Source organism: Alosa pseudoharengus, unplaced genomic scaffold, assembly GCF_046254945.1.
Source record: "Alosa pseudoharengus isolate Yale_2024_CS ecotype anadromous, Long Island Sound unplaced genomic scaffold, YU_APseudo_1.1 YU_APseudo_1.1_scf_21, whole genome shotgun sequence".
Taxonomy (NCBI): domain Eukaryota; kingdom Metazoa; phylum Chordata; class Actinopteri; order Clupeiformes; family Clupeidae; genus Alosa; species Alosa pseudoharengus.
This window is the reverse complement of record NW_027468674.1, coordinates 34,381,930-34,400,003: the sequence shown is the minus strand read 5'-3', so window position 1 is coordinate 34,400,003 and position 18,074 is coordinate 34,381,930. Positions and strand designations below refer to the sequence as shown.

At 39.4% G+C, this 18,074-nt stretch overlaps 2 protein-coding genes across 2 annotated transcripts; both read left to right on the top strand.

Moving 5' to 3' along the window:
• The first annotated feature begins 1,128 nt into the window (after positions 1 to 1,128).
• Positions 1,129 to 10,726, top strand: fh (fumarate hydratase). Its single transcript, XM_076298701.1, has 10 exons — positions 1,129 to 1,268; positions 1,767 to 1,901; positions 2,016 to 2,126; positions 2,899 to 3,075; positions 3,165 to 3,347; positions 6,575 to 6,740; positions 7,820 to 8,023; positions 8,900 to 9,027; positions 10,275 to 10,428; positions 10,545 to 10,726. Exons 1-10 carry the CDS (start codon positions 1,152 to 1,154, stop codon positions 10,709 to 10,711), a joined length of 1,542 nt encoding a protein of 513 aa, XP_076154816.1. The 5' UTR covers positions 1,129 to 1,151; the 3' UTR covers positions 10,712 to 10,726.
• Positions 10,727 to 11,595: 869 nt separating this feature from the next.
• Positions 11,596 to 14,673, top strand: grem2b (gremlin 2, DAN family BMP antagonist b). The gene is made up of 2 exons (XM_076298841.1): positions 11,596 to 11,622; positions 14,344 to 14,673. The coding sequence occupies exons 1-2, from the start codon at positions 11,596 to 11,598 to the stop codon at positions 14,671 to 14,673; spliced, it is 357 nt and encodes a 118-aa protein (XP_076154956.1).
• The last annotated feature ends 3,401 nt before the right edge of the window (positions 14,674 to 18,074 follow it).

The window sequence follows — 18,074 nt, the reverse complement described above, 5'->3', positions numbered from 1 at the left end:
AATATTCTTTTATTTCCATTAGGCTGTAGATTAATTTATTGTTTATTATTGATATTCTCCTTAATGTAGTCTTACTATGTTATTGTTTTTATATTATTGATTGAATGGACATTATTGTTTATTATTGATTTTTTCCCTCATTGTCATTGCTTATTTTATTAGGCTATAGATTGAATTGACATTGTTGTTTATTATTGCTATTCTCCTTATTATAGTTTGACCAACATTCTAATCTGTTCCCTGTTAAATTTTAAATATTATATTGTTTTTGTATTTGTATGTCACTTTGGACAAAAGCGTCTGCCAAATCCCATAACCATAACCATAACCATAAAATACATCTCCTGAACTCAGCTTACTGCCCCTTATTCATGGGTTTCATCAGGTCCCTTTCCACAGGTGTATCAAATCAAGCACCTTAATTATCAATGCAGACTGCATGGTGATTGATTAATACACCTGTGGAAAGGGACCTGATGAAACCCATGAATAGTACACAAAGCTTCTTTTCCCCAAAAACCCACTCTTTGATTTTTTTTACAATAGGCTACAAACATGCTACATTGATTTTATACAATAGGCTACATGCTGAGTTCAGTAGATGTGTTTTGACATGGGTAGGTGAAAAGATCAAGCCGTATAATAGATTTATAGCATTTTTAACAGTAAAAATGTATATAAAATCAAAAGGTGCGTTTTTGAAGAAGAAATAAAAAAAAGCTTTGTGTACTATGTAGGGCAGTTAGCTGACTTCAGCAGATGTGTTTGACATGGGTAGGTCAAAAGGTCAAGCCGCATAATAGATAAATTGTATAAAATCAAAGGGCGTTTTTTTGGAGAAAATAAGCTTTGTGTTATATCTAGGGCAGTTAGCTGAATTCACCAGATGTGTTTTAGCATGGTTAAGTCAAAAGGTGAAGCCACATAATAGATTAAAATAAATTATCAACATAAATATTGCTTAAAATCAAAACATGTTTTTTTTATTTTTTTTACCGACCATGGTGAATTGGTGTTACCTTGATCTTGTACCCCATCACATGCAGCCACGGAAGAACCTGATACTAAACAATCCCACCCACTCACAGAGCCATGCTGTTGGTGTTCTTTGGTTCCGCCCTTCCAGCACTGGTGTGTCTTGTTTGAGCGCCATGTATCGCTCAGTGAGGAACCTCCAGCGATTTAACAACCTCCTGCGTCTGCAGAGTGGCGTTGGTGTCATACACGGCGCCCCAGTGGTTGGAGTGATACACATTTATTCACGAATGGTATGAGTTTTTAATTCGTTGAAAAATATCGTTAACGTTAGCGTATGAGATTGTCTAATGACCTTTTCTATGCAATTGTTAGCTATCGCTAACCTAGCTAACAAGGCAGTCTAATGGCAGTCTAGCAAGTAGCTTCTAGTAAGTTAGATCTATCTTAGTTTACGAGCCGTAATGCCAAGTGATTGTGGCAGTTCTCTAGTAACTTGCAACGTTAGATGTGTGTAATATAATTGAAATGAATCGTAAAGCGAAACGTACAAGTAGGTTGGACTAACGTTACCTCAACAGTTGTGGGGCAAGGTCATCAGACTCCTGGTTAACTTGCTAACGTAAAGAATACGCTGTCTTGATTCTGGTAAAAGCTAGCTAGCTAACCTTTAAGCTTGATGTAACTGCTAGTTCAACTATTTATAGCCTGTATGTCGAGGTCCAAACGACAAGTATCCTATTGCAAAGTATATGTGCAGATGTCTGAAAATCATCATTTATTTTGCCCAGGCAAGTTCAGAATCCTTTAGACTTGAACGTGACACGTTCGGGGAGCTGAAGGTACCAAGTGACAAGTACTATGGAGCTCAAACTGTCAGATCCACCATGAATTTCAAAATCGGAGGTGTGTCGGAGAGAATGCCTGTAAGTCATTGAAAATGTCCCTTGATAATACAGTTCATACATTGCTTTTCTGAAAAGGGTACAGGGCTACAATAAATTGTGCAATTAATTATGTACTATCTATTTCATTTCCAGATTCCGGTTATCAGAGCATTTGGGATTCTAAAGAGAGCTGCTGCAGAGGTTAACACAGACTATGGTTTGGATCCAAAGATTGCTGAGGCAATTGTCAAAGCTGCTGATGAGGTACTGAAAGATAAGTTACAAGTATTATTTGAGAGCTACAGACATAGAGAGAACAGACAGCAAGAGGGCTAAAAGGCAGAATTAGCTAAATTTGACACACAGGGTCTGTACAAAACGGAAGGCAGCTGTCTGCTGCCTCGCTGTCTTCAGCTCTCTACTGAGTCACTGGCCGTAGCAGGCATCAAGGTACCGGCTACGAACTTTGTTTCGGACAGATAGCAACACAGAACGCCATTGTCAGGATACCAGAAAGAAGAATAACGCAACGTTCGATTGCTCACAATAAAATAGAATTTTGGACGTTGAAGGCAGCATGAAGGATATATCTATGCTGCCTTTAAAATTGGGCAAAACGAAGGTGTCTTATAAGGCAGCCTTTTTTTATTCGGACATGCCATGATGCCTCGCTCCCCTATTAGATATCTTATCAGCATTTTTTCCCGTTTAGGCCCAAAGTGTAGTCACGTAGTCTTGACTAAATAATGGGGAAGGGGAGTAGCGCTGCTGTTCACTTGCTGAATACTGTACATGGTGTTTTCCCTCAATATATGACTTTGTGGCCCCGGCCGTGGTGCGACTGGCTGGGGCACCTGCACCGTACGCTGGCGACCCAGCTTCGATTCCCGCCTCGTGGTCCTTTCCGGATCCCACCCCGTCTCTCTCTCCCACTCACTTCCTGTCATTCTTCACTGTCCTGTCATTAAAGGCATAAAAAGGCCAAAAAAATATACTTAAAAAAAAAAAAATATATATATGACTTTGTGCTGTTTAGGTAACTGCTGGAAAACTGGATGACCACTTTCCTCTAGTGGTGTGGCAGACAGGATCAGGCACTCAGACTAACATGAACGTCAATGAGGTGATTAGCAACAGAGCCATTGAGATCCTTGGAGGAAAGCTGGGCAGTAAGGATCCTGTCCACCCCAATGATCATGTCAATAAAAGTCAGGTATGTTTTCAACTGATAAGTACTGTGTCTAAGCCAAGTGTTCAAAGGAAGGTGAAATATTTAGTAGAGAATGTTTTTATGATTTCCAGAGCTCTAATGATACGTTTCCCACGGCCATGCACATTGCTGCAGCCAGAGAGGTCCATGAGGTTGTCCTTCCTGGGCTTCAAACTCTTCATGACGCCTTGGCTGCCAAAGCTTTAGAGTTCAAAGATATAATAAAGATTGGACGCACTCACACACAGGATGCCGTTCCTCTCTCCCTTGGACAGGTACAGAATCTCATACGCCCATGTCTGCTTTTTGTCTTGACACAGTTGCATAAAACAGTTTATTGTTTATTTAACGGTGTATTTCAACAGGGTTCCCACGGGAATTTCTGAAATATCATCTATTTTAAAAAGTCTATGCCAGATATGGGAAGCAGGGGATTCGATCATATTTTGACAAAGTCATGGAATATCAGGGAATTTTGTTTGTGTAATTTTCAACATTTAATTGCCATTTATCAATGGTTAATTACATGCTTCTAGTAATACTGTCACTGTATTTCTGGTCAGCATTTAGGTAAACTGGTTTTCCATACATTATAGATCATGGAAATGCAGCTTTTTAGTCAGTGTAAGTCAGGGAAATCTGGGAATTTCACATTTGAATAAGAGTGGGAACCCTATTTGAAGACACAACCACCCTGTACACAACCACCCTGAATTGTTTTTTTATTTTTATTGTGAGTTGGGAGGGTGTTTTAGGGGTTACACAGACAGAGCACTTTGAAAAAGGAGAAGATTACACTCCTTTTGGCAAATATTAATGAGAGGGGGCAGTCGTTGCCTACTGGTTAGGGCTTCAGGCTTGGAGCCGAAGGGGTGCTGGTTCGATCCCCGACTAGTGGGAACGGCTCAAGTGCCCTTGAGCAAGGCACCTAACCCCTCACTGCTCCCCGAGCGCCACTATAGCAAGGCAGCTCACTGCTGGGTTAGTGTGTGCTCTGTGTTCACTGTGTGCTCTGTGTGTTTCACTAATTCTCTCTGGGATAAATGCAGAGACCAAATTCTGTGTATACGCAAGTATACTTGGCCTACAAACCTGATTTTACATTTAATGATTAATCAAACTCAAACAAAAATTATTCAGTGATGTGGTTGCACAGTCATGCAGTCATGTTATATTATATTGTGTAAAAGATACTGTGTTGTTAGAGAATGATTTTTTTTAGATTATTGTCATTGTGCAGAGTACAAGTACAAAGACAACGAAATGCAGATGCAAATGTAGTTAGTAGTTTGAACAAAGGGATATGCCTTTTCTAGGATCTAGCGTAATTGGAGGCAATTGGAAAGAGTATGTCTTCAATGAGTGTAACTATTTTGTGGAGCTACTTTTTGACTGTCAGCAATGTGACTTCATTCATTTAATTTAAGACAGTATTTCACTAATCCAAACCATGCAAACTAAGGTTACATACGTGTAGGGCTGAACGATTTTGGAAAATAATCTAATTGCGATTTCTTCCCCCAGTATTGAGAAAGCAATAATATGTGATTATTTTTAAGCTCTTTCACTTCTGTATTATTCAACAAAGACAAGCACTTAATTATTCTATAGTATGACCAACACAATATTAGATCAATTAAACATAAACTGTTCCTTCCTGGAGTCCAGGCCTATGTTATGATGACATTACAGTAGGTGATAGTTGATATGAATAAAATATTTTATATTTAACTAATTCAATCACATTAGTAGGGCTATATATTGTTGAACTTACAGCGTTGTAAATATGTAATAATTCTTAAATGTTTCTATTTTGTTTTGTATTTCATGTAGATATGATCTTCTTTCGTTAGTTACATGCATTGGCACTGACACGGCTTCTCCTTGGCCCGCTCTCTCTCATACACACAGACCCAGTCCTTTCCTACTTGCACGTGAATCGTAACAAACTAGATTGTTGCAGTGCAAAATGCAGACGAATGACAGTTCAGCTTGGTGTTCACTAAAGGTTAGCATCATCAACACTGCAATGCAAATTATGTTAATTACGCATGCATGCAAATTAACTAGTTTGTTCTTATCACAAAAAAGTCAATCACAGAGACAAACAGGCAAAGTTATCAGCAGTTAGCAGCATGCATGTAGCCTAAGAACCTTAGCTTGTAAGCTAATGTTCGAACAGCTGGGTTTTTGGTGGTTAGCTGTGTCAACTACTCGCGGATAACATTAGGCATTAATTAATTAATTAACTGTGACATGAAATGTTTGCGGCACCAACATATCACAAATACCCCCTCTGTCACTGTACTCTAGTAAACAAAGTTACCAGCACAGTTGAATGGCTACTGTGTAGCCTAAACAGTTGTGAAGTTTTAATAGTTTTAATAGTCAGCTGGAGAAGTTAAAGAGAAATTATGCAGTATTGGCAATTTCTTCGCTGTTTTCTTGGTTTTTGCTTCTTTTTGCTGGCTCTGTCATGAGAAACTCCATCGCTACCTTGTTCTAGCCGGTGTCTGGCGTGTATGTGTATTTAAATGCAGTAAAAGCAATTCGTTACACTCGTTATACTTCCTGACACTGAGGCTGTCGGCCCGCCAGCCCAAAGTTGCAAGGGTGGTTTTTCTGCTCACAGACGCTTGGGGGGTGCGAGACGGCCACCATTCAACCCGAAAAAAGTCATATAACCATTTCAATGACTCAGAAGCTGTTAAGGTAAATTAAGCTAAAAAACCTGCATAGTTCGCCTAAAGTTACCAGCGAGAGTTGCAGCTCAGAGGAAGGAGACAAGAGAAAGAACTAGAGCCAGGTGACGTGACATATTGCACAGTGTAATCGTAGCTTTCGCAGATAGAAAATGGTGTTTCTTCATATCGCGATATTATCACAAATGCAATTAATCGTTTAGCTTTAGTGTGTGCAAATAATTATAGCATCAATCAAGCACTCATTAAAAGACAAAGGAATTTATTTAATTAGTATACATTTAAGTAAATTAGTAGTATTTAAGTAAAACTATGTACGAATTCCCCCTTTCCTCAATTTTCAATGTACTGTATAGTATACTCATTTAGAGCTAAGTTGGTACCCAATTTGTCTAAAACCACTGAAAAGGGTAATGCGTCTTTCCATGTCAACAGTGCATAGTGCAATACCAGGTGTACTGTATTAACTATCTCTTCAAGATGGCTTATGGACTGACTGACTGACTTTTACTTTTACTCTTATTTTTTTAATTATTTTTCATTTAATGAGATGACTATAATTTTAACAACCTTTTTGTTTGTGAAGTGACCTTGGGTGTCATGAAAGGCGCTTTAAATAAAATGTATTATTATTATTACTGGGCATGCATCGGCAATGTCAGAGACTCCGCATTACAAGTCAGTGTAGTGTCAAAATGAGCATGATTGAAATTGATTTTAATTTAATTGATTCATTTGATTTCCTAGGAGTCTCACCAGACCACTGGTACTGATAACAAATGTGCTTCTCTGTCATACAGGAGTTTGGTGGTTATGTCCAACAAGTGAAGTACAGCATAGAGCGGGTCAAGGCAGCCATGCCTAGAGTGTATGAGTTGGCAGCTGGAGGAACAGCGGTGGGCACTGGCCTAAACACACGAATTGGTTTTGCTGAGAAGGTTGCCGAAAAAGTCTCTGCCCTCACAGGTAAGCAGTAGTGAGAAGGGAGCATTGCAGATGCTCTAATGCAGGGGTGGGCAACTAATTTCCCCAAGGGGCCACATGACAAACTGGGACTGTTGACGAGGGCCGGACCCAAAATACCGAACTCAAGTCTGAACTCAATTCTGTCCAATTCTATTCTGTTCTTGTATAACATTAATTAAATCATATGGTTTTGTTTACTACTACTCGTAAGAACAGATGAAAATGTGAGGGAGACAAAGGAAAAACAGCAATAGGCTATTTAATCTATGTCCAGTATTTAATCCTCATTCTCGAAAATGATTTTTTGACATTGACATTTTTTTTTCAGTTTTCAAAGACTGATATAAAAAAGTACTACAATATCTATATAATTAGGCTAGGCCATGAAAATGTGAAGGAGTCAGTACAACCATAGGCCTGTGCCACCATTTCATCAACACTCAGCAATATTTCATCATTAAATCATTACCATCATTAAATTAACTCTATGCAGAATTAGACTATGAAAATGTGGAGCAGACAATAGTAGGCTGTCATTAGTTAATCAACATGCACAAAGAAAACTATTTTAAAAATGTAGGCTATGTTTTTGCTTTAACTTTATGCACAAAACTGTGATTGGTCAACTCGCCCTGTGTGTTGAGCCGGCTGCTTCAAGCAACCTGTGGATTAATGAAAGTCAAGTCATTTGATGTACCTGTGACTACAGTTTCAAATATTATGAAGAGGTTTAAGGTCTGTGGGATAGTTAACCTCCTTGGATGTGGTTGCAAGAGGAAAATTGACCCTAGACTGCACAGAAGAATAGTGTCAATGTGAAAGAAAAGCTTTCTGCACAACTGGATTCTGTGAGAGCATAAAGAAATCTCACAATCAAGACAATCAAGGCATCCTGAAGGAAACCATTTATAAGGGAGCATTCAGTGTGAATTAGATGGTGAATACAAAATTGTATTACAAAGCTAATACAGTACATAGATACAGTAAAACATGTATGTAAAAATATCAGAATGTAAATAGCAAATCAAGATACATGTGGTGAACTAACTGAAGGTTTTGGTTAATTTCTGAATGGTCAGGTCTGCCATTTGTGACTGCGCCAAACAAATTTGAAGCACTGGCTGCCCATGATGCCCTGGTAGAACTAAGCGGAGCCCTAAACACCGTTGCTGTCAGTATGATGAAGATTGCCAATGACATCCGCTTCCTGGGATCAGGTCCACGTTCTGGCCTGGGCGAACTTGTCCTGCCAGAGAATGAGCCAGGCAGTAGCATCATGCCTGGTAAGTCAATGATGCCTAAAATATGTCTAAAATAGAGATGCTGTCTAAAATAGAAATGCACCGATATGGAATGTCAGAGGCAATAACAATGACCGATATTTATCTGTTTGTTGTAGCTGATAACGATACAATAAGTAAGGGATAACTGCCGCCAAGGTGTCCTGTTATACGGAATTAATGGACGAGGGCGGAGGCAAAGAACTCCCCAACGCGTAACGGATGGGAGTTTACTCTGCCCGAGTCCATTAATTCCATATAACAGGACACCTTGAATGCCGTTACTCCGCTTATCACCCGGTTGCCACTATAGGCAATAGTCATGCCTTTATAGCACGCAAAGGAAACAAGCGGTTCTGTTTACAAAGAAGCTGACTTGTTCAGTTTGTTGTACATCTTTCTGTGGCCCTAACAGCGATAGCATGGATAGATAGCTTGTTAACAGTTGATTCCATAGTTGTGAAGCTATGCTTCCAGGCTCAACCGTCGTCCTACTATGGTTGTTATAGTTACCATTCATCAGCATTGACATGGAACGGTGATTAAACTTTTTTTTTACCAGATCTACTTCATAGGTGTCCCATTATTCAGAATTATTATTATTATTATTGCATTTGTGAAAAGTGAAGGGGACAGTATTTTATAAGCAGTATTTAATAACTAATTTTACCTAAGCCAATGATGAACAGCTGCAAAACTAGTCAGCAAAATAGCAGTCTTGTTATAATGGTGGTGTGGCTCCTTTAAGGTGAATGTGACATCAGTGAGTGAGTGTTAGTAGCACAGAGAGATGGTTAACACAGAAACTAAAAGCTTTTTAGAAAAAAGCCTTTTATCATGATGTTCAATTTATGCGTCAGTTTTGTTCTTCTCCCTCAGGTAAAGTGAACCCTACTCAGTGTGAGGCCATGACTATGGTGGCAGCTCAAATAATGGGAAACCATGTGGCTGTCACTATTGGAGGCAGCAATGGACACTTTGAACTCAATGTCTTCAAACCAATGATAGTAAGTGTGAAGAATCATCTTATTATGCAGGGTTGGAGTAGATGTGTGTAGACTGTATGTAGAGTATGTAGATTGTATTTCTCAGATGGGCTCATTATTACTCCAACTCTAGAGAATGCTGAATCTTTACCAATAGTGTAATGATAACTTTATGTCCATTAAATGGTTTATGGTGGTTATAATGTGCTCAAATTTGGGTGTGAAACTCTCTGAATTCACATCAGAGAATCACAATTAACCATGTACAAAATTATTCAACCCCCTTTTAATATAATTATTTACTAGTTCTTAAGGTATACAATTTGTTAAAAACTGGTTAAAGAGAAAATCCGGTGTAAAATGGATTTTTATGCTTTGCACGATAACGAGTTCGAACGTTCCTTGGGGATCCGATGAATTCTAAACTAGCCTGTTTGTAGCTGGTAGCGATAGGGCATTTCTCATGGTCAAAAGATTGCTAATAAGAATACAATAATTAAGGGATAACAGCTTAAATAATTAATGAACGAGGGGGGAGGCAAAGAACTCCCCAATGCGTAACGGACGGGAGTTTACTCTGCCCGAGTCCATTAATTCCAAAAGATCCATTTTACACCGGATTTCCCCTTTTAAGCATCGGATACTCTATCTTGACAGTTAGCAAAGAAAACCGTAGCTTTTTCTGATGATGAAGATGTTAATTATCCATTTTGCGTCGTGGCTGCATTACCACCTCAAACGTATGAACGCTGTGTCATTCATTATCCCTTATGCAATGCATGACTATAGTAATCTAAGAGCTCAGACAAATTAGAATTATACCCTTAAGAGTGTAAACATGTATTCACAGCGAACTTCAGTTGTGTCTTTCTCATCATGGTTTGAAGTCAAATCATCAGAATTTCCTTTATTGCCTGGTGTCTTCAATACCAATACGAATGACAAATAATTACTGGAATCAATTATGTAAATTAAAACATAGTTAAACTTAATTCCAGCATTCAAAATTCAAAAGATTTACCTTACTCATATTTTGTTGCTGTTGTTAAAGTACCTTCTTCATTATTCAGCAGGTAATATTCAACCCACTATTTTCTAACTTGAACTAAAATTAAAAATGTTGTTGATGATTGATGTGGTGAGGTTGAGGTTCCCCAGATTTAACAAGGTCTAGTACTACCTTCTTCTTAGTAGTTTGATGATAAGATGATATGTTTTTCTCAGCTATTGACGAAAGTGTCTTTAAACCCCCCCCCCCCCCACCCCAGATAAAAAATGTGCTGAACTCTGCAAGGCTGCTGGGAGATGCTTCTGTCTCTTTCACAAACAACTGTGTGGTTGGCATTGCACCAAATACGGAGAGGATTAATAAGCTGATGAATGAATCCCTAATGCTGGTGACTGCACTTAATCCACACATCGGTATGTGTACCCATCAGGGAGAAACGTTTTCTTAAAAGCTAAGAAGCTCAAAAATGAACCTTCTATATCCTGTAATGACACTACACTACTAATGTTAGCATGTACTTTTTTCACAGGTTACGACAAAGCCGCCAAAATTGCTAAGACAGCTCACAAAGAGGGCTCAACTCTAAAAGCAACAGCAATCAAGCTGGGCTATTTGACAGAGGAAGAATTTGACAAGTGGGTGGGCCCAAGTGAAGAAATTATATGTAAAATAAAGATGTTTTTGATTAATATGTGATCATTCTGTTTGCTTTGATTTAATTCTTTGTTATATTTCGTTAGCACCATGATCAGTCATTATGATTATTCTCCTAATGCACTTTACAAAGCCAGGTCTCAGTGACATTTATTCATTTAGCAGACACTTTTTCCTAAGGACTTACATCCGTCAATTATATTACAAGGGCATTGTTACATTGTCCCCGGAGCAACTCTGGGTTAAGTACTTTGCTCAAGGGCACAACAGTGGAAGCCGGGAGTTGAACCCACAACTTTTCTGAGTTATGAGGTAACTTTTGACAGAACCCTGGTAAACGAAGGGAATGCAGGTTAGTATGGTCAAGGATGAATAAACAACATAAAGTAGTCCCCATTCTTTGGCCCTCCAGCTGGTGCCCTAGACACGCCACCACCTATAGAGCGGTGCTTAGACAATGGTGGAAGTGCGAGCTTATGTGCCATAAAATGATTTTGGAAACATGTTAAGTTAAAAAGACTGTTAAGGTTGCCTTCAAGTCTTACAAGCTCTCATTGGTTACTCAGTGATTATTTAAAGATGCAATACCACAATATACACAGTCTTAGTGGTTTGATGTGCTTGAACTGCAAAACAAAATAAAATCATATAGTGTAAGTGCACTGAAAACACAATATCCATTGGAGTTGTAATACTGACCAATTTGAAAAACTGAATTATGAAAACCAAAATTGTTTCCATATAATGTTTATGGTGCACATTGTATTAATGAGTGAACATGTGATGCTTTGTAGTTATCAAATAATGCATATCAGGATACATATCCTCATTAGCCTAGAAATCTAGACGCACCCTAGCTGCAGCAAATGTAATGTGCAGCCCGGGTCCTACATCTTAATGTGGGCTCATCAGGGTATATCTTCATTATGACACACACAAGTTTAACAATTATGGTCTTGAGTAGTTTGCACAATTAAATCATGCTATTACACATGATTTTCTAATGTGTTTTAAAGCCACACTAGTTGTCATATTCACTACAAGGTCACAGAAATGCCACATGTAACACCAGGTGCTTCACACCCAATGCTGCCTCTGCCTATACCATGAAAACATGTTGTATGCTTAAACATGTGCACTGCCTCACTAAGACAAGTTTGCAACAACGTTTGGTGAAAGCCAAATGCAAGTCCATATCCCCATTGCACAAGTAGTGGTAACATTACACATCACATCTAGACTTGTACCATTGTAGACTAAAGACTAAATTAAAAAAGGTATATTGTATGTGTGTATGGGGGGTATGGTGTGTGTGTGTGTGTGTGTGTGTGTGGGGGTAATGAAATTGTGTGTGTGGGGGGAAGTAGTGTTGTGTGTGGGGGGGGGATAATGTGTGTGTGTGTGGGATGATGGTGTGTGTAAATTTCAAAAAGCCATGCCAATCCATGGGGTTACGCTACGGTAGGTTAGGTGCTGAACAGAAATATGTCAGACAAATGTCTGCACACAACAAACTGCTCCCTAACTGAATAATGTTGTTTTTTAACCACCACATATGATGTTTTGAGCCCTACTCAGACATGGTAAAATAAAAACATTACATCAGTTTGGTAGCAGCATCTAGAGGGAAAACTATCATCTTTGTGTATGTGTGTTTGTGGGTGGGTGCCTGTGTGTGCGTGTGTTAGCTTGTGTGTGTGTATGTGTTTCAGAAAGGTCCATTGTGTGCGTCTGTGTGTGATTTCTGTGTTAGCTTGTGTGTGTGTATGTGTTTCAGAAAGGTCCATTGTGTGCATCTGTGTATGAGTTGTGTGTTAGCTTGTGTGTGCGCGTGTGTGTGTGTGTTTCAGGAAGGTCCATTGTGTGCGTCTGTGTGTGTTACTTCATGCAACCACTAGAGGGGAGCCACATACTAAAGGGAGATGGCGATGCCAAGGCACATCCAGTCCAGTACTAGAGAGGCAGCTCGATGGGACCAGAGGATCACACTGCAGGAGCGTGAACATCTGATCAGCTGGACCTCTTCTGGAATAGCTTCACCCAAAACACCCTGGGATCTGAACATCTTTCTCCACAGGTAAAATACCCTTCAGTATCTCTTCATAATATTGCACACCACTTGAAAAAACATACTTACAAAAGACTGTCATATGTATTATTCATATTCTCACTTAATTCAGAGCTGATTCATATTCTGATTTGATTTATTTTCATTTTCTATGTCAGTACTGACTGGCTTGACTTAACAACTAAACAACCAGCCTACTTATGTTACTCTTATAGAATGACAGCTCAAGTTGTAACATGATATGACTGTTTAGAGTATAATTGGCTCTAAGCAGATGGAAAATAGCAAAATAATTTTGTTCAGAAATTAGTATTAGTTACAGTATGTGTGTTTGAGATCTCAGTCTCTGTAGTTTGAGTATAGAAAAGGGTTAATGATCCGATTAATTATTTCTCACATAACTGGTGACTGCTCCACCTAGCACTAGTAAAGAGGATTTGGGAGAAGGAAAACATGGGTTTTACTATTCTTACTACAACTGTGCATCATTTATACTGAATTAAGTGAGAAAGTGAAGCTGAACCTTCAATTTATTTGGTAATTCACTACAGGTAGTCAGTTAAAATCTATTTGAATATACAAATGCAACAATGATTTCATAGAAATTAAAATAATTTAACAATATGACCAAATCCACATAACTCTGCAGTATATCAGCGGGAGATAAGATTTACAATCATATACAATTTATTTATTTATTTTCAATTTGCTGTGTTGTCTGTCTTGTATGTCTTGGTGTCACGGGTACGCTGGTGACTACGCCGCTCCGTCCGGCATCTTTTGTGTTTGTTATTTTTTAAATGTTTTTGTCATGTGGTGTCAACGCTGGCGACTACGCCGCTCCGTCTGGCATTTTTTGTCTTATTGTCTTTTGTCAATGTCTTGTATGTGGAGCGCTTTGGGTTGCACTTTGTGCATGTTAAATGCGCTATACTAAATAAAACTGACTGACTGACAATGACCTTTAAGAAGAAAACCAGATGACATAGTAATGAACAATTGTTGTTCATTCTTTGAACATTAATTAGATTTGACTTGTTTAAGTAAACATTTTACAGACTACAACGGCTCAAACTCTTTAAGCTTTTAGCACCATGACAAACCAGCCAAGTTATGGTCAAGACCTTTAAGATGAGTGATCATTGCTGTGTGTATTTCTTCTTCTTTTTTTTTGCTTGATTATGAATAACAAATTCTAATTTCAAATGGCAAAGCGCTTCAATTGCTTGGACCAAGACATCTGCAAATTTGGTAGATATTTTCCCATTTATGTTCTCCCTTGCAGGAAGCATCCATGCAGGATGCAGACTGCTTGATATTCAGTAAAAAAACATTGACTTATCTCAATGCACCATTATTCAGTGAAAATGATTTTCTCTCCATTTTATTTACAGAAAGAATTAAATCTCAAACAAGAAGGACTTCAATAATTCTGCCAAGGATGAACTGTAGGGTTCTGTTGGTAGTGGTCTTCTGCTTAACAGCCACAGGCTCACACACAAACCAACCACAAGGCTCCATTCCTTCACGCTACAAGACTCATGGCAACACATCCAGCCGCCAGGCTCTTCACAACAAACAGGCCCTTCTGGCCTCTAGTCAGGAGGCACTAGTGGTGACTGAGTGCAAGTACTTGAGAAATGACTGGTGTAAGACTCAGTCCCTACGGCAGACTGTGAGCGAGGAGGGCTGTTTGAGCCGCACTGTGATCAATCGTTTTTGCTACGGCCAATGCAACTCTTTTTACATCCCGCGTCATATGAAGGACCAGGAATCTTTCCAGAGCTGTGCTTTTTGCCAGCCACAGAAGTTCACCATGCTCACCGTTGAATTGGACTGCCCTGAACTGCAGCCAACCTTCCGTCATCGGAGGATTCAGCGGGTCAAACAGTGCAGATGTATCTCCAACAGCCCAGCCAAGTCCAGTGAGTGGTGAAGAGCATTTATTATGATACCCAAAAGACATTGGTGAACTAAATCTCTGATTAGACAATGCAACCAAAAAAAAAATCCATCACAATAGACAATAGGCTACAACATCAAAGGGAAAACCTCCATTATGTCAGCATTTTGAACTGAAAAGAATAAAAAAAATATTAACACACAGTCAGTTTGTCTTGATTCAGGACAGTGAAACTGGCTTCCAGACTAACGGTACCGATCCACTTGCACGACACTTCTTTTTGTCGTGTCGCATTCCACTCTAGTCCTATGGGTGACGTAAAGCGACTTTAACGCGCCCGCAAAGCATTCCGGGAAGGCAGCGCTGCATTTGAAATAATGTCGTGCGTCAAAAAGCTGGCCGATGCCCAGCTTTATGCAAATGAATCCGTTGAACGCGAGGCGACTCTCCAATGAAAGGACGAGTTTGTAGGTCCTTTGTTCTACCACAACGGTGCCTGTGAAACTTTGGTTCCGCTTACAAGACAAATAATGTTTTAACGATCTCTTCCACGACCACCTAGTAGTCCATAAAACAAACGAAACTAGGATTTGGATGAATATATTGACTGTTGGTGTTTCTGGTGAGGATTTGAGATTGCATTGAGTAGTTTAAATAAAACAAGATTTCGAAATGGCTTGCATAGTTTGTTTAGGCTATTAATGTGTTGTATACTGTTAAGTACATGCCTAAAATTGTGGTCCATTTGTGGAAAAACACTTAAGATACGTTAAAACGAACTGAATATGAGCTGGTAACTGACATTTTAAACGAAACGCCCACACACGACTGAACGAGGGGAGGCAGCGCGACACCATTCGTATGTCGGGTCGTGCAAGTGGATCGGTACCGTTACGACTCCTACACACAGTTGCGTTCCGTCAACGCATGGCAGCGGGTGTTTTCCCGACGGTAGGTATGCAAATGACTTGAAGTAAAACCGTAATGTGATTGGTTGGTGCCGTCCGTAGATTGGCTTGATTGGCCGATGCCGTCTGTCGGTGCAGCAACAGCTGAACTTCTCAACGCAAGCGACGAGAGAAACGCGACGCGACGGACCCACAATTCAGTTCGGCAACGGATGACGTGAGCCCATGTAAAGTGAATGGGATGCGTCTCCAGCAACGCAACGCACGCAGCTGTGTGTAGGAGCCGTTAGGTGCTATAACGTACCGATCCACTTGCACGACACTTCTTTTTGTCGTGTCGCATTCCACTCTAGTCCTATGGGTGACGTCAAGCGACTTTAACGCGCCCGCAAAGCATTCTGGGAAGGCAGCGCTGCATTTGAAATAATGTCGTGCGTCAAAAAGCTGGCCGATGCCCAGCTTTATGCAAATGAATCCGTTGAACGCGAGGCGACTCTCCAATGAAAGGACGAGTTTGTAGGTCCTTTGTTCTACCACAACGGTGCCTGTGAAACTTTGGTTCCGCTTACAAGACAAATAATGTTTTAACGATCTCTTCCACGACCACCTAGTAGTCCATAAAACAAACGAAACTAGGATTTGGATGAATATATTGACTGTTGGTGTTTCTGGTGAGGATTTGAGATTGCATTGAGTAGTTTAAATAAAACAAGATTTCGAAATGGCTTGCATAGTTTGTTTAGGCTATTAATGTGTTGTATACTGTTAAGTACATGCCTAAAATTGTGGTCCATTTGTGGAAAAACACGAACTGAGTATGAGCTGGTAACTGACATTTTAAACAAAACGCCCACACCCGACTGAACGTGGGGAGGCAGCGCGACATCTATGCGACACGACAAAAAGAAGTGTCGTGCACATAGAGGTCGTGCAAGTGGATCGGTACCGTAAGCGACGTTGGGCAACGTCACTTCTGTTGCCCAGAGAGCTAGCTCGCTACTCCTTCTCCCTCCCTCCCGTGCAATTGAACCCTCCTAAATGCGCATCTCTGTGTTGTGGTTTCGTGGTGCAGGTTGCACAAGTTTGTTTTTGTTGCTGTTTGCGGAGCCTGGGCTGTCTACAGAGACCACGTTTTTTTACAGAGGACAGGCAGCTAGCGGATACTGAAATGTTTGCTGTATGTGACAAAAAATGTTTTAGCCTAAAAAACGCTTGGAGCACCTTTAATAATAAAACAAAAACAAGGCAAAATTTTTTTGTATTAGACATGACATTCATTACATGAAATAGCACTTACATTCTATGGATCAGTGCTTCCCACCTGCTGCCCATGTGAAAACCTTTCCAGAATACATTATATTTCATTTATAGGCCTGTGTTTTATGTAAAACAGAACATATTCATAAACTGTGATAATTATTGTGACTTCTAAGTGAGATACAATCAAAGGTGTCAGAATAAAACATTGACTTTATTCATCCTTTTATTTTACATATTATATTGTTCTTAAAACAAAAAAATATACACATTTATTGCACATGAAATAAACTCTGAACTTCTTAATTATTCATTGAGTGAAACGCAAAACTGACATGCTGGAAGTACAAAGTAAAAGTACTACAAGTGTATTACACAATATGTTCTCTTTACATTGGATCAAAATGCCTTTTTTACATACAATTTCGGGGAAAAGTCAGGCATGGTCAGTGAAAATGTATTTTGTAAAATTAATTTTCACAAAGTAATGCCACACACTTCCTCAAACACTATTCACATTTTGAAGTAGTAGGATGATTTAAGAATGCTAAGATTATTTAACACAATATTGTTCTGAATATAACCATCATTACAAGCATCTGTCAACAGAGGACAACATACCAGACAGAAAAGAAATGCCTTTTTTTTAATCAGTGGAAATAATAGTGACCTACCTGTGCTTTATCTCCATTTACCAAGACTCATATGCATGAGGGTTATAATGATTTATATGACATCTGGTAGATGTGGTGCATTCTTTAATTGGACAAGGGCATTTAATCATGAACTTTTCCATTAAAACCTTGGGGATTGACACAATGCACCACTGGGCACGGCCAAATCATATTTTACATATGTCAGTAAAACAGACATGTTTTACAACCCCCACCCCACCCTACACACACGCACGCACGCGCACACACACACACACGCACGCACACACACACACACACGCGCACACACACACACACACGCACACACACACACACACACACACACACACACACACACACACAATAATAAAGATAATAATATTGCTTTAACAATGATTGCAAACTATACACAACTAAGATTCCAGAATATATAGTGTCATGCTGGATTTCAGGACGAATGTTTTTGTTGTTGTAATTGTACTTTTGTGACTTTGAAATGGTGCTGCTGTTACATTCCACATAAAGAGCCTTGATATACCTCAGTACATGACATTCCTCTGATGACGGGTATAACAGGTGTGGGTTCATTGCCCACATTCACTATTTTTAAAAATAA